The sequence below is a fragment of the Vipera berus genome (assembly GCF_964194415.1).
Source record: "Vipera berus genome assembly, chromosome: 1".
In the NCBI taxonomy this organism is placed as follows: Eukaryota; Metazoa; Chordata; class Lepidosauria; order Squamata; family Viperidae; genus Vipera; species Vipera berus.
The window spans coordinates 136,515,408-136,537,747 of record NC_138202.1 but is presented as its reverse complement, the minus strand read 5'-3'; the positions used below and the strand labels follow the sequence as shown (position 1 = coordinate 136,537,747).

General features: G+C 37.9%; 1 protein-coding gene across 1 annotated transcript in view; it reads right to left on the bottom strand.

Moving 5' to 3' along the window:
- Positions 1-21,896, bottom strand: part of GPR39 (G protein-coupled receptor 39) — a gene marked incomplete at both ends in the record, with an annotated part of 188,205 nt that extends 166,309 nt beyond the window's left edge. Inside the window, one exon of the mRNA XM_081312753.1 lies at positions 21,038-21,896. Coding sequence (XP_081168879.1) covers positions 21,038-21,896 — 859 coding nt within the window. The remainder of the gene's footprint in view (positions 1-21,037) is intronic.
- Between the last annotated feature and the right edge of the window lie 444 nt (positions 21,897-22,340).

The following is a 22,340-nucleotide window of genomic DNA, read 5'->3' as shown; positions in this document are numbered from 1 at the left end:
TGAAAATATAAGGGATAAAATGGACGGAGAATTGAGTCTTGTCCAGTACCACCAGATGCAGTATGCTATTAGAATCAGGGGCTTAAAAGAGAATCCTAAAGAAGACTTAAAGCAGCTGATCTCTGAGGCTTTGGAAGCAGTATTGGGCCAGCCAGCATCTGAAATAGAGGGAAATATGGATAAAATCTTTCGTGTAAATTCTTGGATTGCAAGGCAGAGGAAGCTACCTAGAGATGTGGTGGTCTATTTTACAAAGAGAGCAACTAGAGATGAAGTCATTCAAGCTGCTTATGATACTAAATTTGTGGTTGCTGAGCAAGAAGTCCTGGTTCTAAAAGAGATTCCTCCAAAGATTTTAAGAAGAAGGAAAGATTTTGCATTCCTTGCACAGGAACTTAAGAAATGTGATATTAAGTTTAGATGGGAGATTCCAGTCGGATTGGTGGTGATGTATGAAGGTAAAAGATATCATCTGGTTACAGTGACTCAGGCACGTGATTTTTACAGCAATGTTTTAAAAGCAACCCCTCTATCACTCCTGGAAGCTGCAAAGGGACTTGGACAGGGAAAACCTCAAGAGGCGGAAGGCAGACAGACAGAGGAGAATGGTGCTGGAGGGGATCAAACTACAGCTTCATCGACTGCTGTTGGAGAGCAGAGGTTGACGCGTGCCGCTTTAAGACGAGCAAGACAAGTACAAGAGCAAGACCAGCAGAAAGTTATGGAACTTCCAAAGCGTACTTACAGTGAAGCTGTGGGAGGGGTGCGGCCCAAGGAAATTACAGGGGCCATTGAAGATGTGCTCCAAAAGCTTCGGGACGCCAAGCATGGCGACTAAATTTCTAACCTGGAACGTTAATGGATTAAATTCACCACAGAAGAGAAAGAAAGTTTTTCAATATTTAAAACAATTTAAGACTGATGTTATTTGTTTGCAAGAAACGCATATTAGGGTTATGGACCAAAAGTACTTATCGAACTCAAGGTTGGGTACGCAATTTGTTGCTTCTGCGATGAACAAGAAAAATGGAGTGGTTGTCTACGTTAAAAGTACTCTAACAGCGGAACTAATTGAAGTAGATAAGCAAGGAAGATATGTCATGATAGATTTGCTGTTAGAAGGTAAAAAAACGCTTTTAATTGGATTATATGCTCCTAATCAACAACAAGCTGATTTTTTTAGTTTACTTCATACAAAGGTTACCCAATTGGATTATAAATCGTTTATTTTTATGGGGGACTGGAACGGTGTTTTAGACGTATAGATGGACAAGGCTGGTTCTTTTAAGTGCGTTCCGAGTCATGCTAGATTGCCTAAATCTTTTTTTGAAATGAAGGACGATTTGGAACTGCGAGATATTTGGCATGATACACATCTACATGAAAAGGATTATACTTTTTTCTCTGACAGACATCAATCTTTTTCCAGGATTGATTTTATTTTGCTGACTAATGACTTTTTTCTAGGATTAAGAAGGTAAAGATCTGTGCAAGAACTATTTCTGACCATAGCCCAGTTTGGCTAGAGATCAATAAGGACAATAGGGATAGGCGCTCGTGGCGCGTAAATGAGAATTTGTTTAGAAATCAGAGAAATGTGGAAGAATGTAAACAGCAGATGAAGGATTTCTTTGAAATTAATATGAATAAGGATACCTCTATGGACATGGTTTGGGATGCTAGCAAGGCCTACATGAGAGGGGTGTTGATACATATGAATAATAAATGCAGACGTACTTTGGAAGCTAGAAGGAAAGAACTGGAGAATGAAATTAGGGAAAAAGAAAAGGCCCTAATCTTGAATCCATTGGATGTGAAGACTAAGGAGGTTATTAATCTGTTAAGAGGACAATTTGATAAGTTGATGGCTGATCAAGTGGCAACCAATTTACGGTTTGCTAGGCATAATACTTTTTGCAATGCTAATAAGCCAGGTAGATGGCTAGCTTACAGACTAAGGAAAAAGCAAAGGGCTTCTAATATAGATAAAATTGAATATAAGGGAAAGGTTGTTTGTTTTTTATACCTTGTACTTAGCTCTGGGAAGTCGGGGGGGAGGGGTAAATGGTGGGGAGGGGCAGGGAGGGATAGGTAGGGGTGGGGGGAGGGGGGGATTGTTAAAGATAAAATGTATTCTAAAACTTTTCAATAAAAAAAAAGAAACTGGTTACTTAAATTATATCATGATGTACTGCTTGTTTACTGAGGTTACTGATAAAAGCGAATTAACCAAAGCATCTGATTGTCCTATGCTATTGACATTTTGTAGGTTATCACTGCATTATTAAACCCAAACCTAAAGAGGCTGCTTTTAATTCTAAGTATACTACAATGTTGCTCCATAAACCATTGTGCACCCCAGAGTTTAGAACATACCCTAAAATCCTTTGATTCTCTTTCAAAAACAGAGGTTAGTCTAAAAGGAATACAACTGAAATCTTTCCTCATTATTGTTCTCAGAACCAGTGATTTGCTTATCTTGTCCTAACTCTAAATAGATAAGACCCATTTTTATGGCAGCTTTGCGGCTGATTTATTAAGATTTTCACCTTTGAATATTAAAGCTATTATCTGTTCTCCCATTGTTTCCCATTCCAATTAACCACTTCTCACAAAATTAAACCTTTTGTATTAAGAAAATGGTTCTGATGTCGCTTAGAAAAATAATAATTGCTGCTTTCCACTTCTAACAGAAAGAAGATAGGACAACTGGGAATTGCTTGGAAGGTGGAACTACCACCTGACTTCGCCCTTGGGCCCAGGTTTCCTACAGGCAAAGTTCATGAGAGAAAACAGGAGCAACATGTTCCACCACTAGTATCTCCCTCTTGTCTCATTCATTTGGCAGTGTTAATCAGTAATTTGAACAATTTCAGCTCCTGGACTTAAAGAAAGTTTATGAACTTATAATAATAATAAAGTTGGAAGGGACCTTGGAGGTCATCTAGTCCAACCCCCTGCTCAGGCAGGAAACCCTATACCATTTCAGACAAATGGATGTCCAGTCTATTCTTAAAAACTTCTAGTGTTGGAGCATTCACAGCCTCTGGAGGCAGATTGTTCCATTGGTTAATTGTTCTGTCATGAAGTTTCTCCTTAATTCTAGTTGCTTCTCTCCTTGGTTTGTTTCCATCCGTTGCTTCTAGTCCTGCCTTAATACTGTGCCACACTTAATATTGTCACACTGCCACACTTAATACTGTGTTCCGCTGAAAGACTAATCCTCAACTTATGAAAATAATTGGAACTAGGATTTCTGTTAGTAAGCAAGGCAGTTGTTAAGTGAATCACTTAATTTGCCAACTATTTTCCCCCATGGCTATTAAACAAATCTCTGCAGTTGTTAAATGAATCATTCAGTCATTAAGCAAATCAGGCTTCTCCCCTTGTCTCTGCTCTTCAGTTGTTGGTTGATAAGGTTGCTAATGGTGATCGTTTAACTCTGGGATATTGCAGTCGTCAAAATGCATTCCAGTTGCCAACTGCCTAAATTCTGATCATGTGTTTGTGGGAATGCAAAGATTGTAAGTGCAAGTTACACTTTGGTTGTAAATCTCTTTTTCAGCATTCTTGTAACTTTTAATGGTTAGTAAATGAATGGTTGTAATCTGAGGTCTACTAAAGCCAGCCTGCTATGGACGATTCATAGCAGCATCAGTGATATGTCATTCTGGATTTTCCCAGGATAATCTAAAAAAAATTCAGAAGCTCAAGATGTGGTTTATGTTATTTAATGATACAATAATGTATTCTTTTTATCTGCAATCTGCTTTATATTTAACATGATATTAATATATCTCCAAGGTCAGACTACCTGAAATACTCTTGTACGTTAACTCTTCTGAAAATTTAGAATCCTCTACCTTGCAAACTGGATTCTCAGAAGTCATGCAAATTCATTAGATCTAGAGATACTACTTATTTTGCAGTTAAATGTGCTGTTACAACCAAAGTACCATACAAAATATGGATATTTCAACTATTAAATTCAGATTTTGATCAATTCTTTTTCCTGCAACAGCTTCTGGAATTTTATTAAAACATTCACCTGTCTGAGACCGTATAGGTTCTCCTGCTTGAGCAGGGGGCTGGACTAGCAGACCTCCAAGGTCCCTTTCTAGCTCTATTCTATTCTATTTCCTTGCAGACCTCATTGTACCTTCCCATTAAAATGCAACTTAAAATAATAACATTTTTTACATTGTTTAATTTTTTTTCTTTGAAAAAAAGGAAATTAAATCCGCATCCTGCAACCACAATTCAAAGAAAATGACTACAGAATTTAGGTATAAAAGTGAAAGGAAATAAAAGAAAAATAGAAAATGTTGCTAAAAGGAAAAAGAAAACTCTTTTTATAGAGAAGCCAGGTAGGAACATGAGTAGACCACAGATTTACCACTTTCCCTCCAAAACTGTAAAAATAATTCCTGACTACAACAGAAGAATGGAAGAAGAGCCCTATACATGCTTATATTTGATGCTTTGGATAATTACCTTACTATTTGATAGATTGCTGTAGTTTCCCAACCATAATCTATACATCATTTGAAACTCCTCTACTATTACAGGATTTGGCCTACAAAAAGATCTAAGTCTTGCTTCTAGTCAGCAATGACCATCCCACAATTTTTTATGGTCCTGTTGAAACTACTTTTGTAAACATATCTCCATGGCAACTACAAGAAGTCATTTGTCTTAGGGAAAGTTCAGAATTAATTTTATTTTACAACATGCTTGTCTCTGAATTTGAATCATTTGCTCTTGGCAGATTTCAGCTCTTTTCCCCAAGAAATAGCTCCTTCAACTTGATAAATTTTTCAAATCTCTAAAGCTATTTTCAAAGCATTTTCATCTCTATTTGAAAAGCTTCATGCGTTCTTTCTAAAACTTTCCATTTTGAAGCATACCATGAGAGCCATTTGCTAATAAATTGCATCATGACCAAAAAAGCTCAACATCTGACTCTTCAGAAGGTGTTGCTGGAAACAGAATCACTCTTTGAATTGCTCTGAATTCATATCCCAATGGGTTTCCATCCAAACACCCTAAATTTTGAGGAGAACTACTTACTTTTCTCAATTACAGTCACATTCTCAGACTTATAACGGTTTCTCTAGAAGCGGGAAATACTGCACAGCAATCTATTTAACAAGGGAAGAGTGTGGACTGTATAAGATCAGATTAGTTGGCTGTTGGGTTATAACTATAGAAGTTATTTATCAAGGAATAAATGGTCTCCAGTATTTCCCTCAAAACTAAAGATGTTTCTTAAGTGGAAACATGACATTTTGGGAGCACTCAGAATGACTAACTGAATTCTATTTTTATAAGCAATGAACAGAACGATTAACTGGAAGAAGGAAGGAAAGTCTTTTTCACTGATTTTGCCCCCTTCTGTAGTTTTCCCCTCTCTGCATCAACGTTTTCATGGAACAGATTTTCATAGATGTGAGTTAATGCAGTGGGCGGGGAAGATTGTCAAAAATGGCCTTCCTCTTCTGTCCAACTAGAAACCTAGTTAGTCTCATCTCTTTTACACAAGAAGGCTTAGTTTACCTATAAAGCCATACAATCTGGGATTTAAACTGATGCTTCTTTGCTAAAAATCATCCATTTTAGGTTAGCTTAAAATATGCCACTTCTGCCAAATGTGAGAAATGATTTCAAAGCCAAATAGATCACACTTAAAGGGCGGTGGAACCTAACATTCGGTGCCAAACATTAATCCACAATGGCATGATTTTGATAGGCACAATGAGATATTATTGACTATTGAATATCCTTGGATACCTTATCCATTAATCTTTTGTATGGGTAACACCCATAGGATAATCAAATGAAAGCAGTTCCAAACTACTAATCTATACATCGGTGGTATTATCAGCAAAGCCTAAGGAGAAATGCAATTGAAGTTCACGGAACTTAAATAAAGCACTTGAACTGCAGCTATTTTTTTTCTCCCTTTAAAATCAATCAATCAAGTTGTTCTCTCAATTTCATCGTATCTCCAAGCTGTCTCTTTTTCAGTAAAAGAAGAAAAACTCATCTAACAACAGTCCAAATGCAGACCATTTCCTGCCTAAGAAGAAACATCTAATTTTCCTGTAGCAGAAGTCACGCTATTGTCAAATTTTACGGCACCAGAGCCATCCGTAGATGTCAAGCACATATTTTTAGCAGAGTACTTGAAGTAATCTGTCCTACTGCAAATCCATTTGCCAGGTGCCTCAGAAAATATATTTCCTCTGTGATCTTTTGAAAGGTTATTTCTTTCCGTGCATGGCACCCTTATTTTGAGCTACACATTAATCTGCCAACACTAAATTGATTGTGACAAAATTAGGTGCTCAACTTCCGATGCTGGGCTCTCCTTCTTTTTATCTAAGTAGAGAAGTAAAAAAGACCCAACATTAGCCACTAATCCATATTTTACAACAATGGACTCTATAGGTCAGCCATGCAAAATGTCTTTGAAGCAGCTCACTGCAAAGATTAATATATACTTCAGAAGTGCAAAGCTTTATTTAGCAACAAATGAGGGTTTCCCTTCTCCCTCACTCTCTCACTCACTGTGACTGCAAATACCAGGCTATTTATCACATACATCTGTTGCAGCTAATGTTTTCATTAACCTACAAAGCAGATTATTAAGGAGTATTTAAAGCCTGCCAAAAATAATGATTTACTTTTTTGTGAACGTGGCCTAGCCCACTGCTGAGGTCCACGTCTTCAAAGTTTTTCCATTTTGGTTCTGTTGCTTACCTTATGATCATAACAGGACAGGTACTAATATCCCCACCCCCCACCCCCCAAAAATGCTAAAATAACATATAAACAACTGATCTAGGAATATATATATCAAATGCATTGGCTGTACCATAAAAAAACACACACAAACCGCTATCTGAATGCACTCTCACACCACCACCCAGCACAGATCAACTCCGTAGCCAAGACACTCATCTCCAGAACAAAACACCTAGCTGACGAACAACACCTAAAAACCGAACTACACACTCTCACTAATGTACTACAGCCAATGGATTCCAAAGAAACACGATTACCAACTTAATCCAAAGAGAGACACCCACAAAAACCCAAGACAGAGAACAAGAAAATGGCAAAGCCCTCCTCCCATACTTAAAAGGGACCACAGACAGAATCAGCAAGATCCTCCAAAAACACAACATCAAAACAGCATTCTACACAGACAGAAAAATATCCACCATCCTAAGAAACCCCAAAGACATAATTGGGTTAGAAAACCAAGGAGTATACGAAATCCCATGCACCACCTGCCCCACCACATACATCAGACAGACCAACAGAAGAATAAGTGCATGCATTGAAGAGCACAGATACTCACTCAGAAAGGGAGAACAAACTTCATCCCTGTTCCAACACTTTGAAGCCACGGGACATGAAATTGATTTTTAAAAAACCAAAACTATCGCCAAAATTGAACATTTTAACAACAGAATAATCAGAGAAGCCATTGAGATAGAAAAACGCCCCCACAGCATGAACAAACAAGATGATACCTCTCGCCTACCAGCCATTTGGAAACCCGCCTTGATTGACAGACGAGTCCCAACCACCAAGAATGATACCAGACCCAAACTCATGATAACATCACATGACATCACCACCACACAACCATTCAAAAAGCAAATCTGAACCCACAATGATAACGACACACAACCACAAAACAGAAACCTAACTACAGCTGCAACATCAGCCACTTTAAACCCCTCCAAACCACACAATAAGCAAACTGACACCCACTATAAAAACAGAACACACCTAATCCCCCACCCAATCAGAGCACACCTCCACCCACAGAACACACCCCCTCTGGCAGTTTAAAAAAGAGGAACAAACAGCCACTACCACATGCTTCTCCCAGAAGAAGGAAGCTGAAGCCACCAGCCTGAGGATGATGGATGGGATTTCGTCGAAACGTTGCTCTTACACCTTCAATTCTACGTGGAAAAAAACCCGAATGACCAAAGATCCACATACAAACACCCGTGAAAACCTCAGAAAACACACACACACACACACACACACACACACACATATATATATATATATGAATGATACCTTTAAAACCTTTTGTCTTTTGCCTCCTGAAACTAGCCTTTTCCACCTAGTTGGGGGAAGATGGAAGATCCCCCATCTAGCTGGGGGAAAAAAGCAATTTTTTAAAATTGCCCAGGGGACTATCAGTGTAGGAAAGGTTAAATACTCCTGTTCTATTTGAACGGATTTTCTCCTGCAAATGTAGCCTTGGCCCTCTATATTCCTTGGCTTCTATATTCCTCATAAAATGAAGTTTCACCCAGAATGAAAGTTGTTGGATAGGAACTATCACAATGCCTGCCAGTTTCAGCATTTACTTTTTCTTTTGAAGCCTCCATCCTTTGCTAAGTATGTCAGATTAGTGTGAAGATCTCAGAAGGGGTTTTTATGCTAATTCTAAATAAAGCTTCCGGAGAGCAGTTGAAGAATTATGTTTTTCTTATACCTTTGTACTTTAATGATTGAGCAAGATTTGAGAGCTGAATTATTGATACAAGTGAAAAACTAACCTAAAAAAACCCTGAAATGAAAGCATTTGTTGATCATAACAGGATTCCCTGGGTCTTTAACATAATAAATCAATACAAATATTGAACTACATGAATGTCTGACCTTCATTGATAGCATGTAAGTTCTAGACCAGAGGTCTTCAAACTCGGCCCTTTTATGACTCATGGACTTCAACTCCCAGAATTTCTCAGCCAGGCATGCTGGCTGAGGAATTCTGGGAGTTGAAGTCCATGAGTCATAAAAGGGCCGAGTTTGAAGACCCCTGTTCTAGACCATGGGTAGGCAACCTCGGCTCTTTTATGACTCATGGACTTCAACTCCCAGAATTCCTGAGCCGGCTGGCTCAGGAATTCTGGGAGTTGAAGTCCATGAGTCATAAAAGAGCCGAGGTTGCCTACCCCTGTTCTAGACTCTTTTAGCTGTAACATTAATTAGCCTAAGAGGAAACTGCTTAGTCACATAGGGCAGATTTTCTCTGTTTCTCCATATCTTGTCTATCTGGTTAGAACTGATTAAGACTATTGTGAAAACACAGAAGTCACTTTGGCAGTATGGTATATATTTTCTACACACAACTTTTGAAACATTCACATATAATTATTTTCAACAGCTCAAAGACTGTGTCAGACACAAGGAACCAGAATGACAGCATGAACTAATCAAAGTTACTTTTTTATTGCTGCATGCCTGTTAACAAGAATCTTGCTAGACTGATTGTATTCTCTTGGGAAAATCCAGAAAAAGGTTTCAGGGATTCTGGGGGAGATAAGATCTGTACACATTCCTGTTGTGCAAGGACTCATCCCCTTCTTCACACCTCCCTCCACTCTAGCTGGAGAGTCCACTACAGAATGTTACATAAGAAACTATTGTTTTTTTAAAAAAAAGCAATTTATTTTTAAACCAAGCTATAACAATATTTTAAAAGCAAACATAGTTTTCAAAGTCGGGCACAACTGTTTTCTAGAACTGGGACAGATTTTCATTTTCCTTAAAGAAAACATCTTTTTGAAATTATCTGAATGCAGGAAATACTTTCTGATTTGTGCACCATTTATCTATCAAAAATATTTTATTTAAATGTAAATACTGAATTCCTGTCCTTTAATTCTGAACCAACCTATAAATGCAAACATAATGTAAAATTCACATAGTAAAAATATTTTATAGCCTACCAAATAAACAATTTTTAAAAAACCATCAATTTACTGATCAGAAAGTCAACCACTTTACAAAAGAAGAAATGAGCTCTTTTTTTCATCCCTCTTATAGAAAGGAAGACATTTTGGAAGCAAAAGTCATCTTCATGTTCCTACCTATCTTACTTTGGAAGGCAATAAGTCTTGCTTCTTTAATCTTACATACAGGCACTGAAAAAAGTGACTTATGACGGGTTTCACACTTATGACCATTGTAGCATCCCCATGGTCATATATTCAAAATTCAGATGTGTGGCAATATTTACAATGGTTGCAATGTTCCAGGGTCACATTTTCACATGACCTTTTTGTGACCTTCTGACAAGCAAGGTCAATGTGGAAGCCAGACTCACTTAATAACTGTTTGACTAATTTATCAACTCCATTGATTCACTTAACAATTGTGGCAAGAACGGTCGTAAAATGGGGCAAGCTCACTTAACAAATGTTTCACTTATTAACAAAAATGCTGGGCTTAGTTGTGATTGTAAATCACAGGATGACCTGCATTAAATAGAATTCAGTGTCAAATGCCAAAATTTAGGCATTACCTTCTCAGTGTTTTATGTTCCCAAGCCAAATCCATATCTTAACCTATCAACAGTTCCATAATAAATGTTGCACTCCATGAAATAAAAAGCTTCACTTTCCAATTAAAACATCATAATTAACATGAATAAATCTCTTTCGTGAGCCTGTACAGATCTTGGTGGGAAAGAGATGACAGTGCAGAGGGCTAGATCAGTTGAGTCAAGTGTGAGCTGGGTGGTAATTTGACACTAGAAATTGATCGCTACCTTTTGTGGTGCTATTTGTAGATGTTTTCACTTTCAGAGCTAGAATTTCTAAGAAGGACATGTAAGCCCCTTGGTACATACTTACTGCTTTCATAGTCCTTTTGCCTAGCATCCTTTCCACAACAACCTATAAAATAGTCTAGTCTGAGAAAAGCAAGCTGTTCAAAATCATCAAGGGAGCTCAGGCAGTTGGATGAGACTTTAATTTGGATCTCCTAGTCTAAGTCCAACTTACATTAATACACTTGTGTCATCTTTATTACTGCTCATGTTGCGTATTGCCACTTGACTGCTGATTTTCAGCAATTCAACACTCAGCGCAATATACATTTTCTTTCTGCTTTAAAAGCTAAAAAGGAGTTTTTTGTGTTTTCTTTTAAAAAAAAAACAACAGCAAATGTCAGGGCAGCACACCTATTCCCTACAAGCATTTTTCTCCCTATAACTCCTTTTCCAGAAGCATACAGTTGAATAAAAGCAGGGGGCAAAATAAACATGCACCTATGGACCATTTTTAACCAGTTTGCTACTGACGTCCTGGGGGATTTATCCCTTTGCTTATTCTCTCTGTAAGAAACGAGATTTTTTGGTTTTAAATGCCCTTCAGCTAATAGAGAAACAGAAGAGAGAATTCACTGGTGCAAGCATGGTAATGAAAGCTTAAAAATCGAATCATTTTTCAGTGTAGCAAACAGTAAAGCCGTCAGCTGTTGGAGGTTGGTGAGGTCAAAAATGCTCCTTATTGCACCAAGATAGAATCACAGAATCTTGAAAAATTGTCTATGTTTCTTTCTATCCCTTCTAGTACTGAATCAAATCACGGCAGAGTTGTTTTAAGTTTTCTTCTCAAGGTTTCCTCTTTCTCAGGACTAATGTTTCCTGAATGTCCCCCCCACCCTTAATTGCTTGTTCATATCTTCCCTATTCTAAAAGTCAGCTTTAAATCCCTTTTCAAAGCTTACTAACTTTGGATAACAGTGCCTTGACCGATATAGAGCTAAGCAAAGTTGGAAAAAATTACTAGTTGTATGAGACGATACCAGAAATCCTAACACTGTTGACTAGTTTGAGAGATTGAAAACATCTTGGGGGGAAAAAGCAACAGCAAACCGTTGTAATTTTGTTGCCAAGAAAACAGCCTGGATGACAGCACACTCTCATCCAAAACAGCTTGATTCCAATGAGTCTCTACTTTTTCCCTTTGTAGATAAAGATGAGTTCTTATGAATGGTTTGTATCACACCAAATATACAGATGCATGTTTGAAAGCACTGTTTTCAAAGGGCTGTCAGTATTTTTAAGAAGGGGGATTATTTTACATTATTTTGTGGGTAAGTGTAAATAAATTGATACATGAAATGTTGGAGGCCAGATTAATCTAGGTCAATATATATTAAAATGGGGAGGGGGGAATCTTAGTGGATAGAGAAATTGAAGAAAAGGGGGGGGGGAAGATCCGAGCAAAGAATTGCCCTTAAGACAATGGCTTGTATCACTTGGTCATCCTTCTAAAATAATCAAGAATGCCAGCAAGGACTGTGATGTGGAGGCTATTGTACATCTTGGCACTAATGATCTGTCCCAAAAAGATGTACTCTCTGTGCAGAATGATTTCCAGAGCTTGGGGCAGGAACTTAGCAGAATAGGCTGTAGGCTTACTTTTTCAGAGGTTTTACCGGTGTATAAGGAGCAAAATGGAAAAGGCCAGCGTATAGCAGAATTTAATATGTGGCTAAAGGAGTGGTGTAAAGGAGAAGGCTTTGGTTATATTAGTCAGCTGGTCCAATGAAAAAATGTATAAAAGAGTCTGCATCCATCCAAGAAAGGGACTGAGTTACTTGGCAATAAAATCACAGCTTTTTTGGAGGAACATTTAAACTAAATAATGGGGATAGTGAGTCAATTGATACAGAACATCACTGTCCCCGGCAATCTAAGAAAATAGGGGAAGCCAGGCACCACACAAGTTATGCAGCAAGTAAACACAGGGTCAGTCATAAAGGACTCAAATGTCTATACACCAATGCACAGAGTATGAACAGTAAGCAGGGTGAACTAGAAATTCAGGTAAATGAGGGCAGATATGATATTGTTGCCATTACAGAAACATGGTGGGACGAAACCTACAAATGGAACACACAGCTAGAGGGATTTAAACTATTTAAAAGAAACAGACTAAACAAAAGAGGAGGAGGAGTTGCTCTCTATATAAGACTTTATCTCTATAGAAATAGAGCACAACAATGACGAAAACCGTAAACTTGAAAGCATTTGGGTCAATATAAAAGGGGGAAAAATGACATTGCCATAGGTGTATACTATAGGCCGCCCAACCAAGCAGAGGAAATAGATGAACTTTTTGCTAGTCAGCTAACTAAGGTATGTAAGAAGCACATCACAATAGTAATGGGGGACTTTAATTATCCTGATATCAACTGGGAGACAAACTCTGCACCAAGTGGAACATCAAACAGATTTCTGACAAACCTAGCAGACAACTTTCTCTCCCAAAAAGTAGAGAAGGGAACTAGGGGATTAGCCATATTGGATTTAATTCTCACAAACAGAGATGAAATGATAGAAGGTGTCGAAGCCACAGGAACCTTGGGGAAAAGTGATCATGCAATATTGGAATTCAACATTCTAGAACACAGCCAAACTAGAGTCTTGGATTTTAAAAGAGCTAATTTCAATAAACTTAGAGAGACCATGGGAAGAATTCCATGGATGAGAATCCTAAAGGGGAAAACAACTCAAGAAGCTTGGGAAATTTTGAAAAGTGAGATAATAAAGGCCCAGTCTAGTACAATACCAACAAAGAAGAAAAATAACAGCTCTCAAAAGAAACCAGCATGGCTGCATAAAGAACTCTGATAAATTGAAAGATAAAAAGGACAAGTATGAGAATTGGAAAGAGGGGCATATAACTAAGTCAGAATATCAGCAAATAGCCCGTGCCTGCAAAGATGAAGTGAGGAAAGCTAAGGCTCAAAATGAACTAAGGCTTGCGACCAAAGTCAAAAATAACAAAAAATGCTTCTTTCAACATATAAAAAACAAGAAAAAAGTTAAGGAAATGATTGGTCCATTAGTGGGGGAAAGTGGCAAGAAGGTGACAAGCAATAGGGAGAAAGCAGAACTATTTAATTCATTTTTTGCATCTGTCTTTACACAAAGGGAAAAAACAGTCCAACCTACCCAAACCAGTGCCATAAAAAACAGAATAGAAACGCAAGTTAAGATAGGCAAGAAAATGGTAAGTGAGCACCTGTCCAGCCTAGACAAGTTCAAATCACCAGGACCAGATGGATTACATCCCAAGGTTCTCAAGGAACTGGCAGACGTGATCTCAGAATCACTGAACTATATTTTTCAAAGATCCTGGAGCACTGGGGAACTACCAGAGGACTGGAAGAGAGCTGATGTAGTTCCCATCTTCAAAAAAGGGAAGAAAATAGATCCAGGAAACTACAGACCTATCAGCCTGACCTCAATACCTGGGAAGATTCTGGAAAAGATAATCAAACAACAAATCAGTGAACACCTTGATGCAAACAAAGTCATCACTAAAAGTCAACATGGGTTTGTCAAAAACAGATCATGCCAGACAAATCTTATTACATTCTTTGACCAAGTGACAAAACTAGTGGACCAGAGGAATGCTGTAGATATAATTTACTTGGACTTCAGTAAGGCATTCGATAAAGTAGATCACAACCTACTACTTGATAAGATAGAAAAATGTAGGTTAGATAGCATAACCACCAGATGGATTCGTAGCTGGCTGACAGGCTGTACTCAGCGTGTGGTCCTCAATGGAACCGCATCTACATGGAAGGAAGTGTGTAGTGGGGTGCCCCAGGGCTCTGTTCTGGGCCCAGTGCTCTTCAATATCTTCATTAATGATTTGGATGAGGGGATAAATGGGGAACTCATCAAATTTGCAGACGACACCAAGCTGGCAGGAATAGCCAATACTCCAGAAGATAGGCTTAAGATACAGAAGGATCTGGAGAGACTCAAACACTGGGCACTATCTAACAAAATGAAATTCAATGGTGAAAAAAGTAAGGTTTTACACTTAGGCAGGAAAAATCAAATGCATAGGTATAGTATAGGTGGTACTTTGCTCAATAGTAGTAACTGTGAGAGGGATCTCGGAGTCTTAGTAGACAATCACTTCAATATGAGCCAGCAGTGTGCTGCAGCTGCCAAAAAAGCCAACACAGTGCTAGGCTGCATTAACAGAGGGATAGAATCAAGATCAAGTGAAGTACTAATACCACTTTACAATGCTTTGGTAAGGCCACACCTGGAATACTGCATCCAGTTTTGGTCACCACGATGTAAAAAAGATGTCGAGACTCTAGAAAGGGTACAGAGAAGAGCAACCAAGATGATTAGGGGGCTGGAGGCTAAAACATATAGAGAACGGTTGCTGGAATTGGGTATGCGTAGTTTAATGAAGAGAAGGGTGAGGGGTGACATGATAGCAGTGTTCCAATATCTCAGGGGCTACCACAAAGAAGAGGGAGTCAAGCTATTCTCCAAAGCACCTGAAAGCAGGACAAGAAGCAACGGATGGAAACTAGTCAAGGAGAGAAGCAACCTAGAACTAAGGAGAAACTTCCTGACAGTTAGAGCAATTAACCAGTGGAACAACCTGCCTCCAGAAGTGGTGAATGCTCCAACACTGGAAATTTTTAAGAAGAGACTGGACAGCCATTTGCCTGAAATGGTATAGGGTTTCCTGCCTGAGCAGGGGGTTGGACTAGATGACCTCCAAGGTCCCTTCCAACTTTATTATTATTATTATTATTATTATTATTATTATTATTATTATTATTATTATTATTATTATTATTATTATTATTATTATTATTATTATTATTATTATTATATTGCCCTTGGAAGATGCATAGTAAACACTGTATCACCCTTAGTAAAATAGCCACCACTGGAAAAATACATTTCCCACCAACTCTCTGCAAAAAAATTAACCTTGCATCTATATTACAGCTCATATTTAGAAACAAATATTACATTCTTCACTACTGGTTTACTTTTTTGAGCTATTGTTTCATAAGCTTTATTATTTTACTTTACTTTTCTGTTTTCATCCTGAAATTCAATACCAGGGTCTAAATAGCACACCGAAAACATTTCACCGCCATTCCCTCTCTAAAATGTTTTCAGTTTGTTGTCATTATTTTTCAAAATCAAAATGCAGCACTAAAACCACATTCACTTTCACTTGAGTAGTAGATTTATGAATTTAATTTCTGCTTTATAGAAGTTATCACTTTTAAGAACTTGGGAGGAAGACTCTATAAATTGTTTTTATACTGTTAAACTCTTCAAGACATCTTGCCCTGTGTTTGTCATTTACATTTCACGTTAAATGTGAAGTACATTTGGAACAAGCAAATGTTTGTTTTAATTTGACCCATCTGTTAAATGAAATTCAGACAGAGATATTGTTATCAAAAGTTTTAAATTCAACAATTTGTAAACATTCTATCAGTTCATTTAGTCTAGGTTAAAAGCACCCCAAAGCATAATTCTTATGAAAGCCACAACTTCAAATGTGTTATTCTCCTGGATGCAGGCCATTATTTCTATCTCCTGTTCATTAATCTATTTTCTAATCAAAGTTTAGTGACACATATTAAAGAGTCATCTGAAATGCATCTCAGAAGCCACCAAGGAAAATATTCTAAATTCTTTACTACTTCATTTCATCATGGATACACGCAAACACATATATTTTTAGGTAGGAATGCAAAACTACATGCAGATAAGAAAGAACTCATTAAAATAATATCTGTAATGATTCCCTTTTTAAAAATGTTCAGTTGCTGGTCATCAACCAGATAAAGGTGATGCAACATAGTGGATATGGTATACTATACTCATACGTCTGAGGAAGCATTATTCATGCTAAATATATTGCATAACATGTGAACCACTGCAGGCAACAGGGCAGCTTTTTACAAAAAAATAATGTATTTTCTTAACAGTGAATACTTACTTCACTGTGATCATAATTAGCCAATACTGAAAATATTATAAGTTGAAATACTAATAGTATTTTGGTAACAGGAGTCAGAAGATACCATGGATAGCCAAGAAAACACAAATAGGGGACTCAGTCTAGAATCCTCACTTAAGGCACAAATGACCTGACACAGTTATCATATTTTGGACACATTCTGTGAAGACTCAACTCTCTTGAGAAACTTGCCTTTGTTGGGAAAGACAGAAGGAAAGAGAAGCGGATAGCCAAGCAGCAAGGTAGATGGACTCAAATACAGTGGGTATATTGTTGAAAGACCTGAAGCCAGCTGGAAGACAAATCATTCTGGAGAATGTGTCCATGTGGTTGTTAAGAGTGGACGTTAACTTGATGGCACATAAGCAAAATGTATTTTCCCCAGTATATAGCATACTATATTGTTTGCAATAGTGGCGACTATCTATTTGTTTTTAGGAACAAAAGTGAAACTATCTGTGCCATGTGCTGTTATGCAAGATAAGATGAGATGAGATGAGATGAGATGAGGCAAGGCAAGGCAAGGCAAGGCAAGGCAAGGCAAGGCAAGACAAGACAAGACAAGGTAAGATAACCTTTATTGTCATTTTTTATTGGGGGCACAACGAGACACATCAAAAATGAAATTTAGTTGCCTGCTCTCAAAGCAAACACATACATGACACACACCTAAACATACTATATACAACATATACATACTATATACAACATATGTATAGACCTACACCCCTAAATAAACTTAGCATATGAATATTAAACCCTGTCCATCTTGAATATATAACGGAATACTAGTGTTGTGATTCAGCATCAGCCTGTGGTTTCGGCAGCTGAATCGGACAATTCTGAGGAGGAGGAGGAGGAGGAGGGGTTTGGAGAGCCTTTGGTTGCAGATGCATCGCAGAGCTCTCAGCCAGGCCCATCCCGTCTTGTTCCTCCTTAGACCCAGCTGTGTGAGCCTGAAAGATTAGACGAAGACAATCCACAGCTGGCTTTGTTCAAGGACGCTTGAAGCAGGAGGCAGACAAGCAGAAGGGAACAAAGAAAAGCAATGAGGCACCTCGGGAGGAGGCAAAGAGAAGCCATGCCCTGAGACTGTTGTTTAAAAGGGGAATGTGTGGGAAGTGCTGGTTGCTGAAGGCAACCGTTTGCAGAGCTTCTGATATAGTCTTGGTCTGTATTTGTTTTACTCTGTTTTGAACTGTTTCGTTTAGTTTTTTTAAATAAATTTGGTTGGCTTAATTCCAGTCTCTTGAATATAACAAAGAGGTTGTCCCTGACATTTCTACAGGGCCGGTTGTAGGCTGGAACAGAGCAACTACATAGATGGATGTCTTAGGCTTCAGATAGATGAAGTCAGATAGGAAAAAGCCTGTCCCAATAGAAAGACAGGTAATGCCCACTCCACCCCACAAATGGTTGATCACTGGGTTCACATATTACTTAAATCCTAGGGAAATACATTTATGAACTTCAGAAGCATAGGTTATAAAATCATTACTCACATTGGCTGAAGCAGATCAACAAAAGAGAAAAACCCAACTCACAAAATCATGAAGCAAAACATGTTGCTTGATATATAACAGGATAGAGTGCTATGAAATGACATCAGCTTATGGAACTATATACTGAAAACCTATTAAGTATGCCACATATGGAATGAAAAACCATAAGAAAAATATGTTAACATGTTAGTTATTTGTTAAAATAGCAAAAACAGTGTTATATCCTGGGTTCTTCAAACAAATCTCCTGAGATACTAAAACAGATATAGGTGAAAGACATTGTAAAGAATTAAAGAGTCTTTGAGCAAAATATCTAGAGCCTGAATCAGAATTTCTCATTAACTATGAACTCTGTGGCTACTTGTGAGTCAACATTGCCCCACCATGAAGTACAAATATGTAAGTTAGTTTCCTGAATTCAGCATTCTTCAGTGTTCATTTGGTCTCCTAGTAGGGATTACTAAAATAATACAGGAAAAGTACCTTCCACAGCTGAAACTGGGATATTAATTTTCACAGTTACATTTATGGACAGTTCTTTTTAGTGCAACAATAAACCAGCAATAAACAATATGCCAGTTTGTTTGCTTTATTTATTTTTAGTCTCTGGTCAGAATTAGAATATCCACATTTTCTTGTTTTTTCCCCCCTAAAATGAAGGGAAGGGAAGGGAATTTGCAATATTCACTGCATTCATTTTGTAGTCAATTAAATAGATGAGGTTTTGTTAGCTACAGATCATAGCAACAGCACAAACTGTTAGGAAAGCATAAGGTATAATTGCTTATCTATTTAGATACTCAATAGTTGCTAATGTATTTTCATTTGTTTACCCTATACTTTACCCCATCCACCAAAATCTGGTGGACTCTCAAAGGCATTCAAAAGATCACCTGGCTTGGTGATGTGTACACTTATATGATAGTTTAATACGAGAAGATAATTGTAGCAGGCAAGCCAGCATTAACAAGGAATGCCAGCCATTCAGACAGAACATGATGAAAAGTCAAGAAAACAAAATAAGGTGCTGGTGCCCAATGAATGACAGCCTGGCATGATTCTCAGGATGGGGAGAGGACAACTTAATAAGTTTTAGAGTAAGACATGTGACATGGAAAAAGCAAAATGTAATGTAATGGCCAGTCATTTAATAAATACAATGCAGAAAAAAATCCAGAAGGGAACAACATATGAAAGCCTTTTAAGAATTATCAAGGCTTTACTAAAATCAGTGTAAATTTGAAAGAAAGTGAAGAAAGAATGCCTATCTTTTTAACTACCTCTAATCCAATACTTTCAATTGCATATTATCTTTATAATCTCCACTTAAGAGTTTGGGGCAAATGCATGGCTTCTATCAAGCACATAACTATATATCCTGGCACACTTAGAGAAAGACCTGCCCAAGTGTAGCAGTTCAAAAGTAAAGTAACTATTCATATATAAATCCTGCAACAATGAATAATCCCAAGGAGGTTTCAGAGCCTGCAAAACTGGCATCTTCAGGTCAACCCAAGGCTATGATTACCATAACTGGAAACATGTGGATGACTACCAGATGACCACAAAGTTGTTGTTCAATGATTATCTAGGTCTTTACAGTCCAGACATGGTAGCCTTGGTGTTAGGCCCTCAACACATATCCAATTGAGACAAATTCAGCATGTACCAGGAAAGGTTTACATGATGAGGTTATGTTAAAGACAAGGGAGCATGACCAATGAAATAAAATGGCAACCTTAAATATACATCTTGGGGCCACTTTTCTGAAAGTCTGAATTAATTGATTGATTGCATTTACTGTATACAGCCATCAATATATGACAGAAATTGATTGTGGTAGAAATTGATGGGATATATGGCACAAATTGATTTTGCAAAACCCAAGATTATACAGATTATAAATAGACTGTCAGCATTATTATTAAATACATAATAAGCTGAAACAAATTCACATAGAAGGCCAACAATATCAGGAAGTTTTTTTCCAAGTTTGCTGCTCAGGCTTGTAGCCTGTGTCAGTAAACCTTCACTTTCTTTCCTAGAAGTAAATCCTACAAATTTAGAAATAATTTATTTCTGAAAAGGTCTATATTGCAAAGATACGAATTTCAAATAATTGCCTGATTTCCGCCCCCCAGCATATTTCACATGAACATGGATCAATATATTTATCATACTTCTTATTTTAGACCCCCATTCCATCCTTCCCTTCTTGTTGCTTATGAAATGCTGTGTGGCCATCAAATTTCTTATTTGTCTAAGGCAGGGGTTGGGGACATTGGCTCTTTTATGACTTGGCCGGCTCAGGAATTCAGGGAGTCCACAAGTCATAAAAGAGCCAACATTCCCCACTCCTGGTCTAAGAGGAAAGAATTCAGTGTTATCAAGCAACATGATTATGAAAGCAAATTGAATTCTAGGAACTCCACCCTCACCCAGGACATACTTAACTGAAGAGATGCAAAATTTTAACCCTTATACAGTGAGAGTATCTGGGGTTACAATGGCTGTAAATCAAAAATAGAGAGCTTTCTTTAAATAATGATGGGAAAATGTCCTAAAATACATATAGGAGACTCTTTGAAAAACTCAGACATTGGATTCTGCACATAAAGAAAAAGAGAATGCAACTGAAATAAAACCATTCTTCTTAAATACACATTCATGTTGCTTACACCCCAGAGATTCCATATAATTTTTGTGTCACTTGCTTCCTACTGAGTAGGAATGTTTCCGTAATGTATGAGAAATTGTAAATATGAAAAAGGATAAAGCCTACTTCACTTATGCCATTTCCTCCATTTCATTCTTGTTTTGTAACTGTATGGTCCCATTTCTTCCTGCTTACTATCCCTCTCCCATCGATATATGGTAATTCCATTATGAACTTACCTAGGAAGATAAGAGTCTGTTTTTTGGATCCTCTGCTCTCTGGACTTTCGGCTTTCCTTAGAAATTGGGACTGATTTCCCTTTCCTTTTACCTCCACTGTTGCTTGCTTGTAGACCATCAACACTTTAATCATATTCCGGCACATAAATGTTACAGATACCAATACTATGATATACACAATGAAGGCAGTGAAAATACTGAACTGAAAGACTCTCCATTTGGATGATAAATTGGTACATATTGTCACATTTAAACTGAATTCAGGCAGGCGTTGAGTCTTGGACTTTTCACAGATAATCAACCCTTGATGGTCTGGGATGTCTACCAATGGGTGCTCTGCCCCCATTGCAAAGAGAAGGGGTAGGGCGACCAGCACAGATGTAATCCAAACAAAGGCAATGAGGATCTTCACTTTGTAGGTTCCAGAAGTAGCTTTGAACTTAAATGGATGGCAGATGGCAATGTACCTTTCAAAGCTTAGGGTGGCCACATGTAACACAGTGGCATAGCTGCAAGCCTCAAAGAGGAAGCTGTACAACTTGCAGGTTAGATCTCCTTTTGTGGTAGAGAAAGGATTCCATATGATGCTGTAGAATTCCACAGGCATCCCCAGTAAGATCACCAAGAGATCCGAACATGCTAGACTTATCATGTGGTCAGTCACTGCTTTTTGCATGTAGCCTTTCTTTTGAAGGATTTTGGAAGTCTGGATGGTGACACTGTTGCCCAAGATCCCTGCTACAAAGATAAAGCTGTAGATGAGGGCAAGGGTGATCTTGACCCATTTGTCTACTTCAAAATCTTTCACATGGGTGTGATCAATGAGGTGCCAACAATCCTGGTCTTTTGGTGCATCCATGAGGAAAACTAAGTACAGAAACAGGAAGAAGGAAGAGAGGTCACTCTCTACAGTTTTACAGTCCACATCCCTCCATACATACTCTGAAGCGTAATCTAGACCGGTTGGTTTGAAGAACCTTTTGTTCTAGGAAAGGACAAACACAAAATGAAGTTTAATAAAACTTTTCTCTGTCACATTCCACACCCCAGGCTTATTGAATTAGTCCTGTACTTCAATCACATTAGCAACAATGAGAGAGAGAAAAACACAAGTTGAGGAAAGCTTTTGTTCACCTGTTTTGAGTGAGACAGAAGACAGGAAATGCTCAACACTGGAGACAGCTCCCACTTCTCCCTAAAGGACAGCTAACCCGACCAGCAATACTGTTGTTGTCTCTGCCCTTTTCCACAAGATCTGTCCTCTGTGGCTGAACGGCAGCCATTTCCGTCAAACATTAACTTG